We start from the raw sequence: 25,833 nt of genomic DNA, 5'->3' as shown, positions 1-25,833 counted from the left end.
AGCCTGAAGGACCCAAGTCAGCACTACTGTTCACTAAATCTGCAGATCTGAGGTCTGTAACCCTACAAAAAAGTTTATTTCAGTAAGAATATGGGGTCCGTCTGACCAGAATCTGCAGTTTTGGGTTCTATACCCTCCCAAAAACTTCATTTCATTATGACTAGAGGGTCAGTCTGTCCAGAATCTGCAGTTCTGGGTTCCATAACCCCACAAAGACTTAATTTCATTTAGAATATAGGGTCAATCTGTAATGAATCTGCAGTTCTGGGTTCCGCAACACCCTAAGAACCTAATCTCATCGTAAATAAAGGGTCAATATGTCCAGAAACTGCAGCTCTGAGTTCCGTAACCCCTTAAAAAGTCCATTTCATTGTCAGTCTGTTCTGGATCTGCAGTTCTAGAGTCTATAACCCCCCAAAAACTTCATTTCAAACCCCCCCAAAACTTTATTTAATTGTGACTAGATGATCAGTCTGTCCAGAATCTGCAGCTTTGAGGTCTGTAAGCCTCCAAAAAGCTCATTTAATTCTGATTAGAGGGTCAGTATGTCCAGGAACTGCATTTCTGGGTTCTGAAACCCCCCAAAAAGCTCATTTCATTAAGAATATAGCGTCTATCTGTTAGGAATCTGCAGTTCTGGGTTCCGGAACCCCTATAAAGTCAATTTCATTGTAAATAGAGGGTCAGTCTGTCCTGTATCTGCAGTTCCGGGCTCAGTAATCCCCTAAGAAGCTAATTTCATTGTAAATAAACGGTCAATATGTCCAAGAACTGCAGCTCTGAGTTCCTTAACCCCTAAAAAATAGGTTTCGTTAAAAATAGAGGGTCAGTCTGACCAGAATCTGCAGTTCTGGGGTCTGTTACCCTCCAAAAAACTTCATTTCATTATGACTAGAGGGTCAGTCTGTCCTGGATCTGCAGTTCTGGGTACTGTAACCCCTAAAAAGTCAATTTCATTGTCAGCCTGTTCTGGATCTGTAACCCCCCGAAAAACTTCATTTCAATGTGACCAGAGGGTCAACCCGTCCAGAATCTGCCGTTCTGGGTTCTGTAACCCTCCAAAAAGCTCATTTAATTATGACTAGAGGGTCAATCTGTCAGGAATCTGCAGCTCTGAGTTCCTTAACCCCTAAAAACAATCATTACATTGTCAATAAAGGGTCAGTCTGTCCTGGATCTGCAGTTTTAGGTTCTGCAACCCCCCAAAACGCTCATTTCATTAAGAATATAGGGTCACTATCCAGGAATCTGCAGTTCTGGGCTCCTTAACCCCTAAAAAAATTTCATTTCATTGTAATTAAAGGGCCAGTCTGTTCAGAATCTGCAGTTCTGGGTTCTATAACCCCCTAAGAAGCTAATCTCATTGTAAATTAAAGGTCAATATGTCCAAGAACTGCAGCTCTGAGTTCCTTAACCCCTAAAAATGTTTGTTTCGTTAAGAATAGAGGGTCAGTCTGACCAGAATCTGCAGTTTTGGGTTCTATACCCCCCCCCCCCCTCCCCCCCCCCAAACAACTTCATTTAATTATGACTTAGAGGGTCAATCTGTCCAAAATCTGCAGTTCTGGGCTCTATAAAATAAAGGCTCAGTCTGTTCTGGATCTGCAGTTCTGGGGTCTGTTACCCTCCAAAAAACTTCATTTCATTATGACTAGAGGGTCAGTCTGTCCTGGATCTGCAGTTCTGGGTTCCGTAACCCCCTAAAAACTGTATTTTATTGTGACTAGATGATCAGTCTGTCCAGAATAACTGTTACCCTCCAAAAAGCTCATTTAATTATGATTTGAGGGTCAGTCTGTCCAGGAACTGCATTTCTGAGTTCCATAACCCCTAAGAAGCTAATCTCATTGTAAATAAAGGGTCAATATGTCCTGGATCTGCGCTCTAGGTTCCACAACCCCTAAAAAAATTCATTTCATTGTAAATAGAGGGTCACTCTGTCCAGAATCTACAGTTCTGGGCTCCTTAACCCCTAAAAACGCTCATTTCATTAAGAATATACGGTCACTATCCAGGAATCTGCACTTCTGGGTTCCGTAACCCCTAAAAAAGTTCATTTCATTAAGAATATAGGGTCCATCTGTCCTGAATCTGCAGTTCTGAGTTCTGTAATCCCCAGAAAAGTTCACGTCTGGATGAGCGGACACTCGGATGAATCCTGCTTCCCCATCCTGTGGAGATCTTTTTGGTGTAAACGAGTGGTTGTGACCATCCTGGACCTGCAGCCCTGTGTTTGGCGTCGTCAGCAGTAGAGGGTAGAAGGTGTCCAGCTCCAGCAGTCCACCTCTGTGTGCTGAGAGGTTCCGAGTCCTGCTGAAGTCCGGCCCGGTGTGACCGTGTCGTGTCCCGTGACCATGATGGGGGAACATCTCAGTATGAACAGAGGAGTCCAGATGGAGGAGGTCAGTCCTCCTTAGCCTCCGTGAGGTCCATTTCCGTGTGCACGGCCGCTTCTGAATCCGTCCTGCATCTTTTATTGGGCCGTTCCGCGTTCTGGGGTTCGTGCGGGCGCTTCAGCGAGCCGTTCCTGTCGCAGCCGTTGGAGTCGCGGCTCTTCTCGGCTCGCTCCGACGGCGGGTTCTCACATTTTGGCTTGGTGCTGGGGAGGGAACCTTGGGAGTCTGAGTTTGGGGTGCAGCTGTGGACACCTGAAATAACCGTGAAGAAATCCCTTTATTTAAGGAACAACATTATCCAACACTCGTATGAACTGTAATTGGCTCCCTAATGACTGCAATGATCACCTTTAGGTCATAAAGGTGGTTGTGAGAAGGTTACTAGGTGTTGTGTTGTAGCACCCCAGGTGGTTACTGGAGTATTAGTAGCTGTGTGATGTGGTATTTCTGGTTACTAGTGTGTTGCTAGGTGTTTGTGGATTTCCAGGTGGTTACTAGGGTTATGTATTCATGTGGTTGCTAAAATGTTGCTAGGTTCCTGCTGTGGTTACTAGTGTGTTGCTAGGTGTTTGCTTATGTATTTCTGGTAGTTACTAGTGTGTTGGTAAAAGTTTGCTTAGGTTTTCCTGGTAGCCTAGCGGTTAATGTACTGAGCTAGCAATCATAATGTTGCCAGTTCAAGCCTCACTATCATCAAGTTGCCACTGTTGGGCCCTTGAGCGAGGCCCTTAACCCTCAATTGCTTAGACTGTATACTGTCACAGTACTGTGAGTCGCTTCGGTGTTTGTGGATTTCCAGGAGGTTACTTGGGTATCGCTAGCTATGGGCTATGGTATTTTTAGATTGTTACTAGGTGGTATTATAGGTGGTTAATAGGGTGTTGCTAGGTGTTTGCTAATATATTCCTAGTCATTATTAGTGTGTTGCTAAGATTTTGCTGTGGTATTTTAGGGGTTACTAGTGTGTCTCTAGGTGCTTGCTGTGGTACTGTCGGGTGGTTACTGGGGTTTTGGGGTGTTTGGTATGGTATTTTTAGACTGTTGCTAAAATGTTACTAGGTTTTGGTTATGGTATTGTAGGGTGTTTGGCTAAGGCATGCTAGTGGCAACTATTGTGTTGCTAGGTGTTTACTAAGGTTTTCCAGGTGGTTACTAGTGTGTTGTTAGGTGTTTGCTATGGTACTTCAGGTGGTTACTAGTGTGTTGTTAGGTGTTTGCTAAGGTTTTCCAGGTGGTTACTAGTGTGTTGTTAGGTGTTTGCTAAGGTTTTCCAGGTGGTTACTAGTGTGTTGTTAGGTGTTTGCTATGGTACTTCAGGTGGTTACTAGTGTGTTAGGTGTTTGCTATGGGTTTCCAGGTGGTTACTAGTGTGTTAGGTGTTTGCTAGTATATCAGATGGTTACTAGTGTGTTAGGTGTTTGCTAGTATATCAGATGGTTACTAGTGTGTTAGGTGTTTGCTAGTATATCAGATGGTTACTAGTGTGTTAGGTGTTTGCTATTGGTTTCCAGGTGGTTACTAGTATGTTGTTAGGTGTTTGCTAGTATATCATATGGTTACTTGTGTTGTTAGGTGTTTGCTATGGGTTTCCAGGTGGTTACTAGTGTGTTGTTAGGTGTTTGCTAGTATATCAGATGGTTACTAGTGTGTTGTTAGGTGTTTGCTAGTATATCAGATGGTTACTAGTGTGTTAGGTGTTTGCTATGGGTTTCCAGGTGGTTACTAGTGTGTTGTTAGGTGTTTGCTAGTATATCAGATGGTTACTAGTGTGTTGTTAGGTGTTTGCTATGGGTTTCCAGGTGGTTACTAGTATGTTGTTAGGTGTTTGCTAGTATATCAGATGGTTACTAGTGTGTTAGGTGTTTGCTATGGGTTTCCAGGTGGTTACTAGTGTGTTAGGTGTTTGCTATGGGTTTCCAGGTGGTTACTAGTATGTTGTTAGGTGTTTGCTAGTATATCAGGTGGTTACTAGTATGTTGTTAGGTGTTTGCTAGTATATCAGATGGTTACTAGTGTGTTAGGTGTTTGCTAGTATATCAGATGGTTACTACTGTGTTGGGTGTTTGCTAGTATATCAGGTGGTTACTAGTGTGTTGTTAGGTGTTTGCTAGTATATCAGATGGTTACTAGTGTGTTAGGTGTTTGCTATGGGTTTCCAGGTGGTTACTAGTGTGTTAGGTGTTTGCTAGTATATCAGATGGTTACTAGTGTGTTAGGTGTTTGCTATGGGTTTCCAGGTGGTTACTAGTGTGTTGTTAGGTGTTTGCTAGTATATCAGATGGTTACTAGTATGTTGTTAGGTGTTTGCTATGGTATTTCAGGTGGTTACTAGTATGTTGTTAGGTGTTTGCTAGTATATCAGATGGTTACTAGTATGTTAGGTGTTTGCTATGGTATTTCAGGTGGTTACTAGTGTGTTAGGTGTTTGCTAGTATATCAGGTGGTTACTAGTGTGTTGTTAGGTGTTTGCTATGGGTTTCCAGGTGGTTTCTAGTGTGTTGTTAGGTGTTTGCTAGTATATCAGATGGTTACTAGTATGTTAGGTGTTTGCTAGTATATCAGATGGTTACTAGTGTGTTAGGTGTTTGCTATGGGTTTCCAGGTGGTTTCTAGTGTGTTGTTAGGTGTTTGCTAGTATATCAGATGGTTACTAGTATGTTGTTAGGTGTTTGCTAGTATATCAGGTGGTTACTAGTGTGTTAGGTGTTTGCTATGGTATTTCAGGTGGTTACTAGTGTGTTGTTAGGTGTTTGCTAGTATATCAGATGGTTACTAGTGTGTTAGGTGTTTGCTATGGGTTTCCAGGTGGTTACTAGTGTGTTGTTAGGTGTTTGCTATGGTATTTCAGGTGGTTACTAGTGTGTTGTTAGGTGTTTGCTAGTATATCAGATGGTTACTAGTATGTTGTTAGGTGTTTGCTAGTATATCAGATGGTTACTAGTATGTTGTTAGGTGTTTGCTAGTATATCAGATGGTTACTAGTGTGTTAGGTGTTTGCTATGGGTTTCCAGGTGGTTTCTAGTGTGTTGTTAGGTGTTTGCTAGTATATCAGATGGTTACTAGTGTGTTGTTAGGTGTTTGCTAGTATATCAGATGGTTACTAGTATGTTGTTAGGTGTTTGCTAGTATATCAGGTGGTTACTAGTGTGTTGTTAGGTGTTTGCTATGGGTTTCCAGGTGGTTTCTAGTGTGTTGTTAGGTGTTTGCTAGTATATCAGATGGTTACTAGTGTGTTAGGTGTTTGCTATGGGTTTCCAGGTGGTTTCTAGTGTGTTGTTAGGTGTTTGCTAGTATATCAGATGGTTACTAGTGTGTTGTTAGGTGTTTGCTAGTATATCAGATGGTTACTAGTATGTTGTTAGGTGTTTGCTAGTATATCAGATGGTTACTAGTGTGTTAGGTGTTTGCTATGGGTTTCCAGGTGGTTTCTAGTGTGTTGTTAGGTGTTTGCTAGTATATCAGATGGTTACTAGTATGTTGTTAGGTGTTTGCTAGTATATCAGATGGTTACTAGTATGTTGTTAGGTGTTTGCTAGTATATCAGATGGTTACTAGTGTGTTAGGTGTTTGCTATGGGTTTCCAGGTGGTTTCTAGTGTGTTAGGTGTTTGCTAGTATATCAGATGGTTACTAGTGTGTTGTTAGGTGTTTGCTAGTATATCAGATGGTTACTAGTATGTTGTTAGGTGTTTGCTAGTATATCAGGTGGTTACTAGTGTGTTGTTAGGTGTTTGCTATGGGTTTCCAGGTGGTTACTAGTATGTTGTTAGGTGTTTGCTAGTATATCAGATGGTTACTAGTGTGTTAGGTGTTTGCTATGGGTTTCCAGGTGGTTTCTAGTGTGTTGTTAGGTGTTTGCTAGTATATCAGATGGTTACTAGTGTGTTGTTAGGTGTTTGCTAGTATATCAGATGGTTACTAGTATGTTGTGAGGTGTTTGCTAGTATATCAGGTGGTTACTAGTGTGTTGTTAGGTGTTTGCTATGGGTTTCCAGGTGGTTTCTAGTGTGTTGTTAGGTGTTTGCTAGTATATCAGGTGGTTACTAGTGTGTTGTTAGGTGTTTGCTAGTATATCAGATGGTTACTAGTGTGTTGGGTGTTTGCTATGGGTTTCCAGGTGGTTACTAGTGTGTTAGGTGTTTGCTAGTATATCAGATGGTTACTAGTGTGTTAGGTGTTTGCTATGGGTTTCCAGGTGGTTACTAGTGTGTTGTTAGGTGTTTGCTAGTATATCAGATGGTTACTAGTGTGTTAGGTGTTTGCTATGGGTTTCCAGGTGGTTACTAGTGTGTTGTTAGGTGTTTGCTAGTATATCAGATGGTTACTAGTGTGTTAGGTGTTTGCTATGGGTTTCCAGGTGGTTACTAGTATGTTGTTAGGTGTTTGCTAGTATATCAGATGGTTACTAGTGTGTTAGGTGTTTGCTATGGGTTTCCAGGTGGTTACTAGTATGTTGTTAGGTGTTTGCTAGTATATCAGATGGTTACTAGTGTGTTAGGTGTTTGCTATGGTATTTCAGGTGGTTACTAGTGTGTTAGGTGTTTGCTAGTATATCAGGTGGTTACTAGTGTGTTAGGTGTTTGCTATGGTATTTCAGGTGGTTACTAGTGTGTTGTTAGGTGTTTGCTAGTATATCAGGTGGTTACTAGTGTGTTGTTAGGTGTTTGCTAGTATATCAGGTGGTTACTAGTATGTTGTTAGGTGTTTGCTAGTATATCAGGTGGTTACTAGTATGTTGTTAGGTGTTTGCTAGTATATCAGGTGGTTACTAGTGTGTTGTTAGGTGTTTGCTAGTATATCAGGTGGTTACTAGTGTGTTAGGTGTTTGCTATGGTATTTCAGATGGTTACTAGTATGTTGTTAGGTGTTTGCTAGTATATCAGGTGGTTACTAGTATGTTGTTAGGTGTTTGCTAGTATATCAGGTGGTTACTAGTGTGTTAGGTGTTTGCTAGTATATCAGGTGGTTACTAGTGTGTTGTTAGGTGTTTGCTAGTATATCAGGTGGTTACTAGTATGTTAGGTGTTTGCTAGTATATCAGGTGGTTACTAGTGTGTTAGGTGTTTGCTATGGTATTTCAGGTGGTTACTAGTGTGTTAGGTGTTTGCTATGGTATTTCAGGTGGTTACTAGTATGTTGTTAGGTGTTTGCTAGTATATCAGGTGGTTACTAGTATGTTGTTAGGTGTTTGCTAGTATATCAGGTGGTTACTAGTGTGTTAGGTGTTTGCTATGGTATTTCAGGTGGTTACTAGTGTGTTGTTAGGTGTTTGCTATGGTATTTCAGGTGGTTACTAGTGTGTTGTTAGGTGTTTGCTAGTATATCAGATGGTTACTAGTATGTTAGGTGTTTGCTATGGGTTTCCAGGTGGTTACTAGGAAGCAGGTCATCACTGTGCTATATGGATGATACATGATGTACTGGTGCGCCCCCGGCTGTAATAACTGGTAATAGCTGTCGTTGTGTTGGTGCTCACCGTTGTGGGTGGAGACATCCTCCTTCTCTAACTGGCTGATAGTGATGGAGGGCGTGGCAGCTCGACTCGATGCTGCACTCTCACTCTCGTCCAGCAGTCGGTCCATGTAATCCCTACAGGGACACGGTGTGAGAGAGTCGGTGTGTATCAATGATCACTAGCACATCACGATATATCGTCCCGACCCTCAGCAGCCGAACACACTGGAGTTGAGTGTATGTATATAACGGCTCTGGATACGTACGTGACCCCCGGATGAAGGTTGTACTTCCTCTTGCCGAGTCGGGTCTGCTGAGCGAAGAAGTCGTAGCGCTCCGATTTCTTCCACATGTAATAGAAGGCGACGCAGTCTCCTACCGACCTCGTCCTGACCTGCAACACGTGACGACATCACCGTTAGCTTCGTTATCGAGCGCGGTATTAACGAGGCCCTTAAACCCAGCGCCTCTCGGTTTACCTTGTTGGCCTGGATGAGGTGGAAATCTTTTCCGTACGCTTTGAGGCCTTGTTCGAACTGTCGACACTCCTCCTCCGTCCACACCAACAGCGCGTCTGGAGACCAACAGAGGCGTTACAACCGCTTATACTCGACGGTTCAGGGTAATTACAATGTGTGTTGCTAGTTGTGAGCTATGGTGTTTTACATTGTTGCCAAAATGTTACTAGTTTGTAATTTCAGGTGGTTACTAAGGTGTTGCTAGGTGTTTATGGATTTTTAGGTGGTTACTAGGGTATTGCTAGCCATGTGCTATGGTATTTCAGATGGTTGCTAGAATGTTACTAGGTGTTGGTTATGATATTGAAGGAGGTTAATACATTGTCACCAGGTGTGTGCTATGGTATTTCAGGTGGTTACTAGTGTGTTGCTAGGTGGTAGTTCTTGTAATTTCAGGTGGTTACTAGTGTGTTGCTAGGAGTTTGCTAAGGTTTCCCTGGAGGTTACTAGTGTGTTGCTAGCCATAATTTCAGATGGTTGCTAGAATGTTACTAGGTGTTGGTTATGATATTGAATTTGGTTAATATATTGCCGCTAGGTGGTAGTTATTGTAATTTCAGGTGGTTACTAGTGTGTTGCTAGGTGTCTGCTAAGGGTTTCTTGGTAGTTACTAGGGTATTGCTTGCTGTGTGCTATGGTATTTCAGATGGTTGCTAGAATGTTACTATGATGCGTCATGGTAATGTAGGTGGTTAATAGGATGTCACTAGGTGGTTGCTATGGTATTTCAGGTGGTTGTTAGAATGTGTTACTTAAGAGTTGGTTTTAGTATTTTAGGTGGTTAATAGGGTGTTGCTAGGGGGTAGTTATGGTATTCCTGGTGGTCACCAATGTGTTGCTAGGTGTGAATTACTAAGTGGTTACTAGTGTATTGTTAGCTGTGTGATATGATATTTCGGATGGTTGCAAGTTTGTGACTAGGTGTTGGTTATGGTATTTCAGGTGGTTACTAGTGTGTTAGGTGTTGGTTATGGTATTTCAGGTGGTTACTAGATTGTTACTAGGTGTTGGTTATGGTATTTCAGGTGGTTACTAGATTGTTACTAGGTGTTGGTTATGGTATTTCAGGTGGTTACTAGATTGTTACTAGGTGGTAGTTATTGTAATTTCAGGTGGTTACTAGTGTGTTAGGTGTTGGTTATGGTATTTCAGGTGGTTACTAGTGTGTTGCTAGGTGTTGGTTATGGTATTTCAGGTGGTTACTAGATTGTTACTAGGTGGTAGTTATTGTAATTTCAGGTGGTTACTAGTGTGTTAGGTGTTGGTTATTGTAATTTCAGGTGGTTACTAGTGTGTTGCTAGGTGGTAGTTATTGTAATTTCAGGTGGTTACTAGTGTGTTAGGTGTTGGTTATTGTAATTTCAGGTGGTTACTAGTGTGTTAGGTGTTGGTTATGGTATTTCAGGTGGTTGCTAGTGTGTTGCTAGGTGTTGGTTATGGTATTTCAGGTGGTTACTAGATTGTTACTAGGTGGTAGTTATTGTAATTTCAGGTGGTTACTAGTGTGTTAGGTGTTGGTTATGGTATTTCAGGTGGTTACTAGATTGTTACTAGGTGGTAGTTATTGTAATTTCAGGTGGTTACTAGATTGTTACTAGGTGGTAGTTATTGTAATTTCAGGTGGTTACTAGTGTGTTAGGTGTTGGTTATGGTATTTCAGGTGGTTACTAGATTGTTACTAGGTGTTGGTTATTGTAATTTCAGGTGGTTACTAGATTGTTACTAGGTGGTAGTTATTGTAATTTCAGGTGGTTACTAGTGTGTTAGGTGTTGGTTATGGTATTTCAGGTGGTTACTAGATTGTTACTAGGTGGTGGTTATTGTAATTTCAGGTGGTTACTAGATTGTTACTAGGTGGTAGTTATTGTAATTTCAGGTGGTTACTAGATTGTTACTAGGTGTTGGTTATGGTATTTCAGGTGGTTACTAGATTGTTACTAGGTGGTAGTTATTGTAATTTCAGGTGGTTACTAGATTGTTACTAGGTGGTAGTTATTGTAATTTCAGGTGGTTACTAGTGTGTTAGGTGTTGGTTATGGTATTTCAGGTGGTTACTAGATTGTTACTAGGTGTTGGTTATTGTAATTTCAGGTGGTTACTAGATTGTTACTAGGTGGTAGTTATTGTAATTTCAGGTGGTTACTAGATTGTTACTAGGTGGTAGTTATTGTAATTTCAGGTGGTTACTAGATTGTTACTAGGTGGTAGTTATTGTAATTTCAGGTGGTTACTAGTGTGTTAGGTGTTGGTTATGGTATTTCAGGTGGTTACTAGATTGTTACTAGGTGGTGGTTATTGTAATTTCAGGTGGTTACTAGATTGTTACTAGGTGGTAGTTATTGTAATTTCAGGTGGTTACTAGATTGTTACTAGGTGGTAGTTATTGTAATTTCAGGTGGTTACTAGATTGTTACTAGGTGGTAGTTATTGTAATTTCAGGTGGTTACTAGATTGTTACTAGGTGGTAGTTATTGTAATTTCAGGTGGTTACTAGATTGTTACTAGGTGGTAGTTATTGTAATTTCAGGTGGTTACTAGTGTGTTAGGTGTTGGTTATGGTATTTCAGGTGGTTACTAGATTGTTACTAGGTGGTGGTTATTGTAATTTCAGGTGGTTACTAGATTGTTACTAGGTGGTAGTTATTGTAATTTCAGGTGGTTACTAGATTGTTACTAGGTGGTAGTTATTGTAATTTCAGGTGGTTACTAGATTGTTACTAGGTGGTAGTTATTGTAATTTCAGGTGGTTACTAGATTGTTACTAGGTGGTAGTTATTGTAATTTCAGGTGGTTACTAGATTGTTACTAGGTGGTAGTTATTGTAATTTCAGGTGGTTACTAGATTGTTACTAGGTGGTAGTTATTGTAATTTCAGGTGGTTACTAGATTGTTACTAGGTGGTAGTTATTGTAATTTCAGGTGGTTATTAGATTGTTACTAGGTGGTAGTTATTGTAATTTCAGGTGGTTACTAGATTGTTACTAGGTGGTAGTTATTGTAATTTCAGGTGGTTACTAGATTGTTACTAGGTGGTAGTTATTGTAATTTCAGGTGGTTACTAGATTGTTACTAGGTGGTAGTTATTGTAATTTCAGGTGGTTACTAGTGTGTTAGGTGTTGGTTATGGTATTTCAGGTGGTTACTAGTGTGTTGCTAGGTGTTGGTTATGGTATTTCAGGTGGTTACTAGATTGTTACTAGGTGGTAGTTATTGTAATTTCAGGTGGTTACTAGTGTGTTAGGTGTTGGTTATTGTAATTTCAGGTGGTTACTAGTGTGTTGCTAGGTGGTAGTTATTGTAATTTCAGGTGGTTACTAGTGTGTTAGGTGTTGGTTATTGTAATTTCAGGTGGTTACTAGTGTGTTAGGTGTTGGTTATGGTATTTCAGGTGGTTGCTAGTGTGTTGCTAGGTGTTGGTTATGGTATTTCAGGTGGTTACTAGATTGTTACTAGGTGGTAGTTATTGTAATTTCAGGTGGTTACTAGTGTGTTAGGTGTTGGTTATGGTATTTCAGGTGGTTACTAGATTGTTACTAGGTGGTAGTTATTGTAATTTCAGGTGGTTACTAGTGTGTTAGGTGTTGGTTATGGTATTTCAGGTGGTTACTAGATTGTTACTAGGTGGTAGTTATTGTAATTTCAGGTGGTTACTAGTGTGTTAGGTGTTGGTTATGGTATTTCAGGTGGTTACTAGATTGTTACTAGGTGGTAGTTATTGTAATTTCAGGTGGTTACTAGATTGTTACTAGGTGGTAGTTATTGTAATTTCAGGTGGTTACTAGTGTGTTAGGTGTTGGTTATGGTATTTCAGGTGGTTACTAGATTGTTACTAGGTGGTGGTTATTGTAATTTCAGGTGGTTACTAGATTGTTACTAGGTGGTAGTTATGGTTACTAGATTGTTACTAGGTGTTGGTTATGGTATTTCAGGTGGTTACTAGATTGTTACTAGGTGGTAGTTATTGTAATTTCAGGTGGTTACTAGATTGTTACTAGGTGGTAGTTATTGTAATTTCAGGTGGTTACTAGTGTGTTAGGTGTTGGTTATGGTATTTCAGGTGGTTACTAGATTGTTACTAGGTGTTGGTTATTGTAATTTCAGGTGGTTACTAGATTGTTACTAGGTGGTAGTTATTGTAATTTCAGGTGGTTACTAGTGTGTTAGGTGTTGGTTATGGTATTTCAGGTGGTTACTAGATTGTTACTAGGTGGTGGTTATTGTAATTTCAGGTGGTTACTAGATTGTTACTAGGTGGTAGTTATTGTAATTTCAGGTGGTTACTAGATTGTTACTAGGTGTTGGTTATGGTATTTCAGGTGGTTACTAGATTGTTACTAGGTGGTAGTTATTGTAATTTCAGGTGGTTACTAGATTGTTACTAGGTGGTAGTTATTGTAATTTCAGGTGGTTACTAGTGTGTTAGGTGTTGGTTATGGTATTTCAGGTGGTTACTAGATTGTTACTAGGTGTTGGTTATTGTAATTTCAGGTGGTTACTAGATTGTTACTAGGTGGTAGTTATTGTAATTTCAGGTGGTTACTAGTGTGTTAGGTGTTGGTTATGGTATTTCAGGTGGTTACTAGATTGTTACTAGGTGGTAGTTATTGTAATTTCAGGTGGTTATTAGATTGTTACTAGGTGGTAGTTATTGTAATTTCAGGTGGTTACTAGATTGTTACTAGGTGGTAGTTATTGTAATTTCAGGTGGTTACTAGATTGTTACTAGGTGGTAGTTATTGTAATTTCAGGTGGTTACTAGATTGTTACTAGGTGGTAGTTATTGTAATTTCAGGTGGTTACTAGTGTGTTAGGTGTTGGTTATGGTATTTCAGGTGGTTACTAGTGTGTTGCTAGGTGTTGGTTATGGTATTTCAGGTGGTTACTAGATTGTTACTAGGTGGTAGTTATTGTAATTTCAGGTGGTTACTAGTGTGTTAGGTGTTGGTTATTGTAATTTCAGGTGGTTACTAGTGTGTTGCTAGGTGGTAGTTATTGTAATTTCAGGTGGTTACTAGTGTGTTAGGTGTTGGTTATTGTAATTTCAGGTGGTTACTAGTGTGTTAGGTGTTGGTTATGGTATTTCAGGTGGTTGCTAGTGTGTTGCTAGGTGTTGGTTATGGTATTTCAGGTGGTTACTAGATTGTTACTAGGTGGTAGTTATTGTAATTTCAGGTGGTTACTAGTGTGTTAGGTGTTGGTTATGGTATTTCAGGTGGTTACTAGATTGTTACTAGGTGGTAGTTATTGTAATTTCAGGTGGTTACTAGTGTGTTAGGTGTTGGTTATGGTATTTCAGGTGGTTACTAGATTGTTACTAGGTGGTAGTTATTGTAATTTCAGGTGGTTACTAGTGTGTTAGGTGTTGGTTATGGTATTTCAGGTGGTTACTAGATTGTTACTAGGTGGTAGTTATTGTAATTTCAGGTGGTTACTAGATTGTTACTAGGTGGTAGTTATTGTAATTTCAGGTGGTTACTAGTGTGTTAGGTGTTGGTTATGGTATTTCAGGTGGTTACTAGATTGTTACTAGGTGGTGGTTATTGTAATTTCAGGTGGTTACTAGATTGTTACTAGGTGGTAGTTATGGTTACTAGATTGTTACTAGGTGTTGGTTATGGTATTTCAGGTGGTTACTAGATTGTTACTAGGTGGTAGTTATTGTAATTTCAGGTGGTTACTAGATTGTTACTAGGTGGTAGTTATTGTAATTTCAGGTGGTTACTAGTGTGTTAGGTGTTGGTTATGGTATTTCAGGTGGTTACTAGATTGTTACTAGGTGTTGGTTATTGTAATTTCAGGTGGTTACTAGATTGTTACTAGGTGGTAGTTATTGTAATTTCAGGTGGTTACTAGTGTGTTAGGTGTTGGTTATGGTATTTCAGGTGGTTACTAGATTGTTACTAGGTGGTGGTTATTGTAATTTCAGGTGGTTACTAGATTGTTACTAGGTGGTAGTTATTGTAATTTCAGGTGGTTACTAGATTGTTACTAGGTGTTGGTTATGGTATTTCAGGTGGTTACTAGATTGTTACTAGGTGGTAGTTATTGTAATTTCAGGTGGTTACTAGATTGTTACTAGGTGGTAGTTATTGTAATTTCAGGTGGTTACTAGTGTGTTAGGTGTTGGTTATGGTATTTCAGGTGGTTACTAGATTGTTACTAGGTGTTGGTTATTGTAATTTCAGGTGGTTACTAGATTGTTACTAGGTGGTAGTTATTGTAATTTCAGGTGGTTACTAGTGTGTTAGGTGTTGGTTATGGTATTTCAGGTGGTTACTAGATTGTTACTAGGTGGTGGTTATTGTAATTTCAGGTGGTTACTAGATTGTTACTAGGTGGTAGTTATTGTAATTTCAGGTGGTTACTAGATTGTTACTAGGTGGTAGTTATTGTAATTTCAGGTGGTTAATAGATTGTTACTAGGTGGTAGTTATTGTAATTTCAGGTGGTTACTAGATTGTTACTAGGTGGTAGTTATTGTAATTTCAGGTGGTTACTAGATTGTTACTAGGTGGTAGTTATTGTAATTTCAGGTGGTTACTAGATTGTTACTAGGTGGTAGTTATTGTAATTTCAGGTGGTTACTAGATTGTTACTAGGTGGTAGTTATTGTAATTTCAGGTGGTTATTAGATTGTTACTAGGTGGTAGTTATTGTAATTTCAGGTGGTTACTAGATTGTTACTAGGTGGTAGTTATTGTAATTTCAGGTGGTTACTAGATTGTTACTAGGTGGTAGTTATTGTAATTTCAGGTGGTTACTAGATTGTTACTAGGTGGTAGTTATTGTAATTTCAGGTGGTTACTAGTGTGTTAGGTGTTGGTTATGGTATTTCAGGTGGTTACTAGATTGTTACTAGGTGGTGGTTATTGTAATTTCAGGTGGTTAATAGATTGTTACTAGGTGGTAGTTATTGTAATTTCAGGTGGTTACTAGATTGTTACTAGGTGGTAGTTATTGTAATTTCAGGTGGTTACTAGATTGTTACTAGGTGGTAGTTATTGTAATTTCAGGTGGTTACTAGTGTGTTAGGTGTTGGTTATGGTATTTCAGGTGGTTACTAGATTGTTACTAGGTGGTAGTTATTGTAATTTCAGGTGGTTACTAGATTGTTACTAGGTGGTAGTTATTGTAATTTCAGGTGGTTACTAGATTGTTACTAGGTGGTAGTTATTGTAATTTCAGGTGGTTACTAGATTGTTACTAGGTGGTAGTTATTGTAATTTCAGGTGGTTACTAGATTGTTACTAGGTGGTAGTTATTGTAATTTCAGGTGGTTACTAGATTGTTACTAGGTGGTAGTTATTGTAATTTCAGGTGGTTACTAGATTGTTACTAGGTGGTAGTTATTGTAATTTCAGGTGGTTACTAGATTGTTACTAGGTGGTAGTTATTGTAATTTCAGGTGGTTACTAGATTGTTACTAGGTGGTAGTTATTGTAATTTCAGGTGGTTACTAGTGTGTTAGGTGTTGGTTATGGTATTTCAGGTGGTTACTAGATTGTTACTAGGTGGTGGTTATTGTAATTTCAGGTGGTTACTAGATTGTTACTAGGTGGTAGTTATTGTAATTTCAGGTGGTTACTAGATTGTTACTAGGTGGTAGTTATTGTAATTTCAGGTGGTTACTAGATTGTTACTAGGTGGTAGTTATTGTAATTTCAGGTGGTTACTAGATTGTTACTAGGTGGTAGTTATTGTAATTTCAGGTGGTTACTAGATTGTTACTAGGTGGTAGTTATTGTAATTTCAGGTGGTTACTAGATTGTTACTAGGTGGTAGTTATTGTAATTTCAGGTGGTTACTAGATTGTTACTAGGTGGTAGTTATTGTAATTTCAGGTGGTTACTAGATTGTTACTAGGTGGTAGTTATTGTAATTTCAGGTGGTTACTAGATTGTTACTAGGTGGTAGTTATTGTAATTTCAGGTGGTTACTAGATTGTTACTAGGTGGTAGTTATTGTAATTTCAGGTGGTTACTAGTGTGTTAGGTGTTGGTTATGGTATTTCAGGTGGTTACTAGATTGTTACTAGGTGGTGGTTATTGTAATTTCAGGTGGTTACTAGATTGTTACTAGGTGGTAGTTATTGTAATTTCAGGTGGTTACTAGATTGTTACTAGGTGGTAGTTATTGTAATTTCAGGTGGTTACTAGATTGTTACTAGGTGGTAGTTATTGTAATTTCAGGTGGTTACTAGATTGTTACTAGGTGGTAGTTATTGTAATTTCAGGTGGTTACTAGATTGTTACTAGGTGGTAGTTATTGTAATTTCAGGTGGTTACTAGATTGTTACTAGGTGGTAGTTATTGTAATTTCAGGTGGTTACTAGATTGTTACTAGGTGGTAGTTATTGTAATTTCAGGTGGTTACTAGATTGTTACTAGGTGGTAGTTATTGTAATTTCAGGTGGTTACTAGATTGTTACTAGGTGGTAGTTATTGTAATTTCAGGTGGTTACTAGATTGTTACTAGGTGGTAGTTATTGTAATTTCAGGTGGTTACTAGTGTGTTAGGTGTTGGTTATGGTATTTCAGGTGGTTACTAGATTGTTACTAGGTGGTGGTTATTGTAATTTCAGGTGGTTACTAGATTGTTACTAGGTGGTAGTTATTGTAATTTCAGGTGGTTACTAGATTGTTACTAGGTGGTAGTTATTGTAATTTCAGGTGGTTACTAGATTGTTACTAGGTGGTAGTTATTGTAATTTCAGGTGGTTACTAGATTGTTACTAGGTGGTAGTTATTGTAATTTCAGGTGGTTACTAGATTGTTACTAGGTGGTAGTTATTGTAATTTCAGGTGGTTACTAGATTGTTACTAGGTGGTAGTTATTGTAATTTCAGGTGGTTACTAGATTGTTACTAGGTGGTAGTTATTGTAATTTCAGGTGGTTACTAGTGTGTTAGGTGTTGGTTATGGTATTTCAGGTGGTTACTAGATTGTTACTAGGTGGTGGTTATTGTAATTTCAGGTGGTTACTAGATTGTTACTAGGTGGTAGTTATTGTAATTTCAGGTGGTTACTAGATTGTTACTAGGTGGTAGTTATTGTAATTTCAGGTGGTTACTAGATTGTTACTAGGTGGTAGTTATTGTAATTTCAGGTGGTTACTAGATTGTTACTAGGTGGTAGTTATTGTAATTTCAGGTGGTTACTAGATTGTTACTAGGTGGTGGTTATTGTAATTTCAGGTGGTTACTAGATTGTTACTAGGTGGTAGTTATTGTAATTTCAGGTGGTTACTAGATTGTTACTAGGTGGTAGTTATTGTAATTTCAGGTGGTTACTAGATTGTTACTAGGTGGTAGTTATTGTAATTTCAGGTGGTTACTAGATTGTTACTAGGTGGTAGTTATTGTAATTTCAGGTGGTTACTAGATTGTTACTAGGTGGTGGTTATTGTAATTTCAGGTGGTTACTAGATTGTTACTAGGTGGTAGTTATTGTAATTTCAGGTGGTTACTAGATTGTTACTAGGTGGTGGTTATTGTAATTTCAGGTGGTTACTAGATTGTTACTAGGTGGTAGTTATTGTAATTTCAGGTGGTTACTAGATTGTTACTAGGTGGTAGTTATTGTAATTTCAGGTGGTTACTAGATTGTTACTAGGTGGTAGTTATTGTAATTTCAGGTGGTTAATAGATTGTTACTAGGTGGTAGTTATTGTAATTTCAGGTGGTTACTAGATTGTTACTAGGTGGTAGTTATTGTAATTTCAGGTGGTTACTAGATTGTTACTAGGTGGTAGTTATTGTAATTTCAGGTGGTTACTAGATTGTTACTAGGTGGTAGTTATTGTAATTTCAGGTGGTTACTAGATTGTTACTAGGTGGTAGTTATTGTAATTTCAGGTGGTTACTAGATTGTTACTAGGTGGTAGTTATTGTAATTTCAGGTGGTTACTAGATTGTTACTAGGTGGTAGTTATTGTAATTTCAGGTGGTTACTAGATTGTTACTAGGTGGTAGTTATTGTAATTTCAGGTGGTTACTAGATTGTTACTAGGTGGTAGTTATTGTAATTTCAGGTGGTTACTAGTGTGTTAGGTGTTGGTTATGGTATTTCAGGTGGTTACTAGATTGTTACTAGGTGGTGGTTATTGTAATTTCAGGTGGTTACTAGATTGTTACTAGGTGGTAGTTATTGTAATTTCAGGTGGTTACTAGATTGTTACTAGGTGGTAGTTATTGTAATTTCAGGTGGTTACTAGATTGTTACTAGGTGGTAGTTATTGTAATTTCAGGTGGTTACTAGATTGTTACTAGGTGGTAGTTATTGTAATTTCAGGTGGTTACTAGATTGTTACTAGGTGGTAGTTATTGTAATTTCAGGTGGTTACTAGTGTGTTAGGTAAGTAGTAAGTAAGTAAGTAAGTAAGTAAAGTTTATTTATATAGCGCTTTTCTAGGACCAAGCCACAAAGTGCTTTACAATGCGGTCAAGTATAATACAATAAAAACACAAAAATTAATAATCATAAAAGCTACACAGTGACATAAAAACATTAATACAATAGCACAAATAAAAATTTTAAATGCACTTTAACTACACATACATACATATACAGTGTATCACAAAAGTGAGTACACCCCTCACATTTCTGCAAATATTTTATTATATCTTTTCATGGGACAACACTATAGACATGAAACTTGGATATAACTTAGAGTAGTCAGTGTACAGCTTGTATAGCAGTGTAGATTTATTGTCTTCTGAAAATAACTCAACACACAGCCATTAATGTCTAAATAGCTGCAACATAAGTGAGTACACCCCACAGTGAACATGTCCAAATTGTGCCCAAAGTGTCAATATTTTGTGTGACCACCATTATTTTCCAGCACTGCCTTAACCCTCCTGGGCATGGAATTCACCAGAGCTGCACAGGTTGCTACTGGAATCCTCTTCCACTCCTCCATGATGACATCACGGAGCTGGTGGATGTTAGACACCTTGAACTCCTCCACCTTCCACTTGAGGATGCGCCACAGGTGCTCAATTGGGTTTAGTCCATCACCTTTACCTTCAGCTTCCTCAGCAAGGCAGTTGTCATCTTGGAGGTTGTGTTTGGGGTCGTTATCTTGTTGGAAAACTGCCATGAGGCCCAGTTTTCGAAGGGAGGGGATCATGCTCTGTTTCAGAATGTCACAGTACATGTTGGAATTCATGTCTCCCTCAATGAACTGCAGCTTCCCAGTGCCAGCAACACTCATGCAGCCCAAGACCATGATGCTACCACCACCATACTTGACTGTAGGCAAGATACAGTTGTCTTGGTACTTCTTACCAGGGCGCCGCCACACATGCTGGACACCATCTGAGCCAAACAAGTTTATCTTGGTCTCGTCAGACCACAGGGCATTCCAGTAATCCATGTTCTTGGACTGCTTGTTTTCAGCAAACTGTTTGCTGGCTTTCTTGTGCGTCAGCTTCCTTCTGGGATGACGACCATGCAGACCGAGTTGATGCAGTGTGCGGCGTATGGTCTGAGCACTGACAGGCTGACCTCCCACGTCTTCAACCTCTGCAGCAATGCTGGCAGCACTCATGTGTCTATTTTTTAAAGCCGACCTCTGGATATGATGCCGAACACGTGGACTCGACTTCTTTGGTCGACCCTGGCGAAGCCTGTTCCGAGTGGAACCTGTCCTGGAAAACCGCTGTATGACCTTGGCCACCATGCTGTAGCTCAGTTTCAGGGTGTTAGCAATCTTCTTATAGCCCAGGCCATCTTTGTGGAGAGCAACAATTCTATTTCTCACATCCTCAGAGAGTTCTTTGCCATGAGGTGCCATGTTGAATATCCAGTGGCCAGTATGAGAGAATTATACCCAAAACACCATATTTAACAGCCCTGCTCCCGATTTACACCTGGGACCTTGACACATGACACCAGGGAGGGACAACGACACATTTGGGCACAATTTGGACATGTTCACTGTGGGGTGTACTCACTTATGTTGCAGCTATTTAGACATTAATGGCTGTGTGTTGAGTTATTTTCAGAAGACAGTAAATCTACACTGCTATACAAGCTGTACACTGACTACTCTAAGTTATATCCAAGTTTCATGTCTATAGTGTTGTCCCATGAAAAGATATAATGAAATATTTGCAAAAATGTGAGGGGTGTACTCACGTTTGTGATACACTGTATATATATACACACAAATACATACACAAACATACACATACACTTTACCAAAGAACGTCAGCCCCATTGCTTAAGATCACTACTCTGAAATGCTAATGAATAAAAATGTGTCTTAAGACATTTCTTGAAGGTTAATGTAGACTCAGAGAGTCTGATATCGAGTGGGAGACTATTCCATAATTGAGGAGCCTGGACAGAAAAAGCACAGTCCCCTTTCCGCCTCTGTTTGGTACGGGGCACAACCAGAAGCTCTTTATTAGATGACCTCAAAGACCTACAACTTTTGTGAGGAACCAGCAATTCACAAATATAATCAGGTGCTTCCCCATGTAGAGCCTTAAAGGTAAGAAGTAAAATTTTTAAATCTATCCTAAATTTTACTTGCAACCAATGAAGTGAGGCCAGCACTGGACTGATGTGGTCTCTACGTCTAGTTTTTGTTAAAAGCCGAGCAGCTGCATTCTGAACCATCTGGAGTCTTGACACAGGCAAGTATACAAAGCATTGCAGTAATCCAGTCGAGATGAAATAAAAGCATGGATGATTTTCTCCAAGTCTTGAAAAGACAAAACCTGTCTAAGCTTTGCAATATTTCTTAGCTGAAGGAAGCAAGACTGAACAAGCTTATTTATATGGGCAGAAAATTGCAAGTGAGAATCAAACACAACACCCAAATTTCTTTAAGTGTTAATTCTTGAACCGAGAGAACCAAGGGCCATCTCCAAATCTCTGGGTATATTGTCTAGACCAACAACTAGAACTTCGGTTTTGTCCTCATTTAATTTAAGAAAATTATAATTCATCCAATTCTTGATAGCTGCAATGCACTCAGTTAGATTGCCTAATCCACTGAATTCATTTCGTTTAACAGAGAGGTACAGTTGCATATCGTCTGCATAAAAATGAAAAGAAATATTAAAACGTCTAATTAAATTACCCAGGGGGAGCATATATAATAAGAATAAAACAGGGCCAAGAATAGAACCCTGAGGTACCCCACAGGTAAAATCAGGTGTTGGTTATGGTATTTCAGGTGGTTACTAGATTGTTACTAGGTGGTAGTTATTGTAATTTCAGGTGGTTACTAGATTGTTACTAGGTGGTAGTTATTGTAATTTCAGGTGGTTACTAGATTGTTACTAGGTGTTGGTTATGGTATTTCAGGTGGTTACTAGATTGTTACTAGGTGGTGGTTATTGTAATTTCAGGTGGTTACTAGATTGTTACTAGGTGGTAGTTATTGTAATTTCAGGTGGTTACTAGTGTGTTACTAAGTGTTTGCTAGCAACACACATTTCACCACGTGGCCGTAGAGAGCCGCAGCTAGCTAACGTGCAAGCTGGGGCCACTTCGTTTCACCCGACAGCGGTAAGTTCCTACAGAGAGCTTTAACACGTGTGGTGGAACACACTGCACTCTCTGTATTCCTCCACCACCCCTACTGATCCCTCGACCTGCCACTAGGAGGTGCTGCTGTAACAGCAAGAGGATTCATAATTCGACCGTGGCTAACGGTGGTGTGGTGTGGTGGGAAGGATGAGAAGCTCATGAGATGATGCAGTGGAAGATCTCACCTCGAGCTGCTTTAACGTTAAACCTGAGTCTGCGCAGAGCTTCTTCAGTGGAGAAGTCACACTTCACCAGTTCATACAGCGCCTGCACACGCGCACACACACACACACACACACACACACACGGTTATACCACTGGTCACCAAATCGTTTACATTTCCTCCAGGGGCCGGTCTCAGGCGGGGAGAGTTACCTGCTCGTTATCTTTGATGTGCGACCCCTCAGGAATGCCGTGGACCCCGGTCTCGTCCCCGGTGCGTCTGCAGGCCTCGGTCAGGAACTCCACCACCGTGTGCTCAGGGAGCATTTCAGGGTTCCACAGTAACTGGTCGTCATACTCGTACACTGGGTAACAAGAGGAGGAGGACAATCACTAGGGGGGGGGGAGCAGAAGAGCTTTAAGAAGCCTCCACTCTTCTGAGAAGGCTTTCCACATGTTCTCGCAGTGTGTCTGTTGGAATGATTGTTCACTCAGTTGGTTACCAGGGTGTTGCTAGGTGTTTCCTAAAGTTTTCCTGATTACCAGGGTGTTAGGTGTTTGCTGAGTTTTTCAGGAGGTTGCTAGGATGTTGTTAGGTGTTTGCTGTCTATTTCCAGGTTATCTGTTGTTGAATGTTATTTGGGTGTTGCTAGCTGTGTGATATGGTATTTCAGGTGGTTGCTACATTGTTACTAGGTGTGTTGGTTATGGTATTGTATGTGGTTAACAGGGTGTTGCTGGGTGTTTGCTAAAAATGACCTGGTGGTTACTAATGTGTTGCTAGGGGGTTTGCTAAGCTTCTAGTGTGTTGTTAGGTGTTTGCTGTGGATTTTTAAGGTCATTTGATGTTGAATGTTGTTCAGTGTTGCTAGCTGTGTGCTATGGTATTTCAGGTGGTTGCTAGCTTGTTACTAGGTGTTGGTTATGGTATTGTATGTGGTTAACAGGGTGTTACTAGGTGTTTGCTATGACATTTCAGGTGGTTACTAGTGTGTTGTTAGGTGTTTGCTGTTTATTTCCAGGTTATTTGTTCCTAAATGTTGTTTGGGTATTGCTAGCTGTGTGCTATGGTATTTCAGGTGGTTACTAGTGTGTTAGATGTTGGTTATGGTATTTCAGGTGGTTAACAGGGTGTTGCTCGGTGTTTGCTATGGTATTTCTGGTGGTTACTAGTGTGTTAGGTGTTGGTTATGGTATTTCAGGTGGTTACTATACTGTTACTAGGTGTTTGCTATGGTATTTCTGGTGGTTACTAGTGTGTTAGGTGTTGGTTATGGTATTTCAGGTGGTTAACAGGGTGTTGCTCGGTGTTTGCTATGGTATTTCAGGTGGTTACTAGTGTGTTAGGTGTTTGTTGTTTATTTCCAGGTTACTTGTTCCTAAATGTTGTTAGGGTGTTGCTAGCTGTGTGCTATGGTATTTCAGGTGGTTGCTAGACTGTTACTAGGTGTTGGTTATGGTATTTCAGGTGGTTAACAGGGTGTTGCTCGCTGTGTGCTATGGTATTTCAGGTGGTTACTAGTGTGCTGTTAGGTGTTTGCTGTGGATTTTAAGGTTATTTGCTGTTACATGTTGTTAGGGTATTACTAGTTGTGTGCTAGATTGTTACTAGGTGTTGCTATGGTATTTCAGGTGGTTGCTAGTGTGTTAGGTGTTAGTTGTGGTATTTCAGGTGGTTAACATGGTGTTGCTAGGCGGTTGCTATGGTATTTCAGGTGGTTGCTAGTACGTTGGTAGGAGTTGACTATGGTATTCAGGTGTTTGCTAAGGTATTCATGGTGGTTACTAGGTGTTGGTTGTGGTATTTCAGGTGGTTAACATGGTGTTGCTAGGCGGTTGCTATGATATTTCAGGTGGTTAACAGGGTGTTGCTAGGCGGTTGCTATGATATTTCAGGTGGTTAACAGGGTGTTGCTAGGTGTTTGCTAAGGTATTCATGGTGGTTACTAGGTGTCTGATGGAATGGAGCTTTTGTGAGGTCTGCATTCAGCATTCCAGTTCATCCCAGATGTGATCACAGTCCCGCTCAGAGAGCACCGGAGATCCGAACCCAGTGTTTATGGCCAGTAGAAGGTGTTTGCACCCTCGTACCTCGTTCGTTCTCTCTGTATCTGCAGAGACCTGAGGGGATCTCAGCCTGGTACATGGAGCCCACCATGATCTCCTGTTCAACACAGAGGGGAGGAGATGTTTATACAGATGTGGAACTAGACACAGGCAGTAAATACTCAGAACTGACGAAGAGGGGGGGGGTGTTTACTTTCTTCCAGTCTTCTGAGGGAACGTAGTCCTCGTCCTCCTCTGATTCTTCATCGCCTTCGTTACCTGTAAACACACAGACACCATCTCAACACCAGCTTCACACTGTAGAGGCGACGCAGATCTGTTTTATGGCTCTACATTTCACAACTCTACATCCCACGAGTCTGTGTATCAAGGGTCTACATCCCATGACTACATGCAACTGCTCTATATTCCAGCGCTCTACATCCCACTGCTCTATGTTCCAGCGCTCTACATCCCACTGCTCTACATTGCAAGACTCCACATCCCACTGCTCTACATTGTCCCACAGCTCTATGTTCCAGCGCTCTACATCCCACTGCTCTATATTACAAGGCTCTACATCCAACTGCTCTATGTTACAGGGCTCTACATCCCACTGCTCTACATTACAAGGCTCTACATCCAACTGCTCTACATTACAAGACTCTACATCCAACTGCTCTACATTGTCCCACAGCTCTATGTTACAGGGCTCTACATCCCACTGCTCTACATTGCAAGACTCTACATCCCACTGCTCTACATTGTCCCACAGCTCTACGTTACAGGGCTCTACATTACAAAGCTCTACATCCCACTGCTCTACATCCCACAGCTCTACGTTACAGGGCTCTACATCCCACAGCTTTACGTTACAGGGCTCTACATTACAAAGCTCTACGTCCCACAGCTCTACGTTACAGGGCTCTACATTACAAAGCTCTACATCCCACTGCTCTATGACCCAAGGCTCTAGGTCCCACAGCTCTAGGTTCCAGGGCTCTACATTACAAAGCTCTACGTCCCACAGCTCTACGTTACAGGGCTCTACATTACAAAGCTCTACATCCCACTGCTCTATGACCCAAGGCTCTACGTCCCACAGCTCTACGTCCCACAGCTCTACGTTACAGGGCTCTACATTACAAAGCTCTACATCCCACTGCTCTATGACCCAAGGCTCTACGTCCCACAGCTCTACGTCCCACAGCTCTACGTTACAGGGCTCTACATTACAAAGCTCTACATCCCACTGCTCTATGTCCCACAGCTCTACGTTACAGGGCTCTACATTACAAAGCTCTACGTCCCACTGCTCTATGTCCCACAGCTCTAGGTTCCAGGTTGTGTTTAGTCAGGAACAGGTTTGATCTGATGAGCTTCATTTCTATCACTGATCTGAACGGTTGAGCCTGAATGACTCTGATTGGCTGTCGCGTTATGACATCACAGTGCAGTTGGTCACATGTTGAAACCAGGGGAAGGGGGGGGGGGGGGGGGGGGCGTGTGTGGTGGGTTGGGTACTGACTGTGGAAGAATCTGCAGTTCTGTGGTCGTATCAGATCCGCCGCACCGCCGCTCTTAGCAGAGAGAGAACGGCTATCCACCACTGACTGAGCGGCTGTGTTCTGAGAGACCTTCATCCCTTCATCCTGCACACACACACACACACACACACACACACACACACACACACACGTTATACACACGTTAT

At 40.5% G+C, this 25,833-nt stretch overlaps 1 protein-coding gene across 1 annotated transcript in view; it reads right to left on the bottom strand.

The window, feature by feature from the left end:
• Positions 1-1,526: 1,526 nt before the first annotated feature.
• mier1b (mesoderm induction early response 1b, transcriptional regulator) overlaps positions 1,527-25,833 on the bottom strand; it is a 52,692-nt gene continuing 28,385 nt past the window's right edge. The window contains exons 5-13 of the mRNA XM_062994576.1: positions 25,648-25,771; positions 24,334-24,398; positions 24,165-24,237; positions 22,287-22,438; positions 22,097-22,178; positions 8,329-8,423; positions 8,116-8,243; positions 7,872-7,984; positions 1,527-2,648 (exon numbers count right to left, since the gene is read on the bottom strand). Coding sequence (XP_062850646.1) covers positions 2,404-2,648; positions 7,872-7,984; positions 8,116-8,243; positions 8,329-8,423; positions 22,097-22,178; positions 22,287-22,438; positions 24,165-24,237; positions 24,334-24,398; positions 25,648-25,771 — 1,077 coding nt within the window. The 3' untranslated portion in view covers positions 1,527-2,403. The remainder of the gene's footprint in view (positions 2,649-7,871; positions 7,985-8,115; positions 8,244-8,328; positions 8,424-22,096; positions 22,179-22,286; positions 22,439-24,164; positions 24,238-24,333; positions 24,399-25,647; positions 25,772-25,833) is intronic.

The sequence above is a fragment of the Trichomycterus rosablanca genome, chromosome 4, assembly GCF_030014385.1.
Source record: "Trichomycterus rosablanca isolate fTriRos1 chromosome 4, fTriRos1.hap1, whole genome shotgun sequence".
Lineage (NCBI taxonomy): Eukaryota > Metazoa > Chordata > Actinopteri > Siluriformes > Trichomycteridae > Trichomycterus > Trichomycterus rosablanca.
This window is presented reverse-complemented; position numbering and strand designations above follow the sequence as displayed.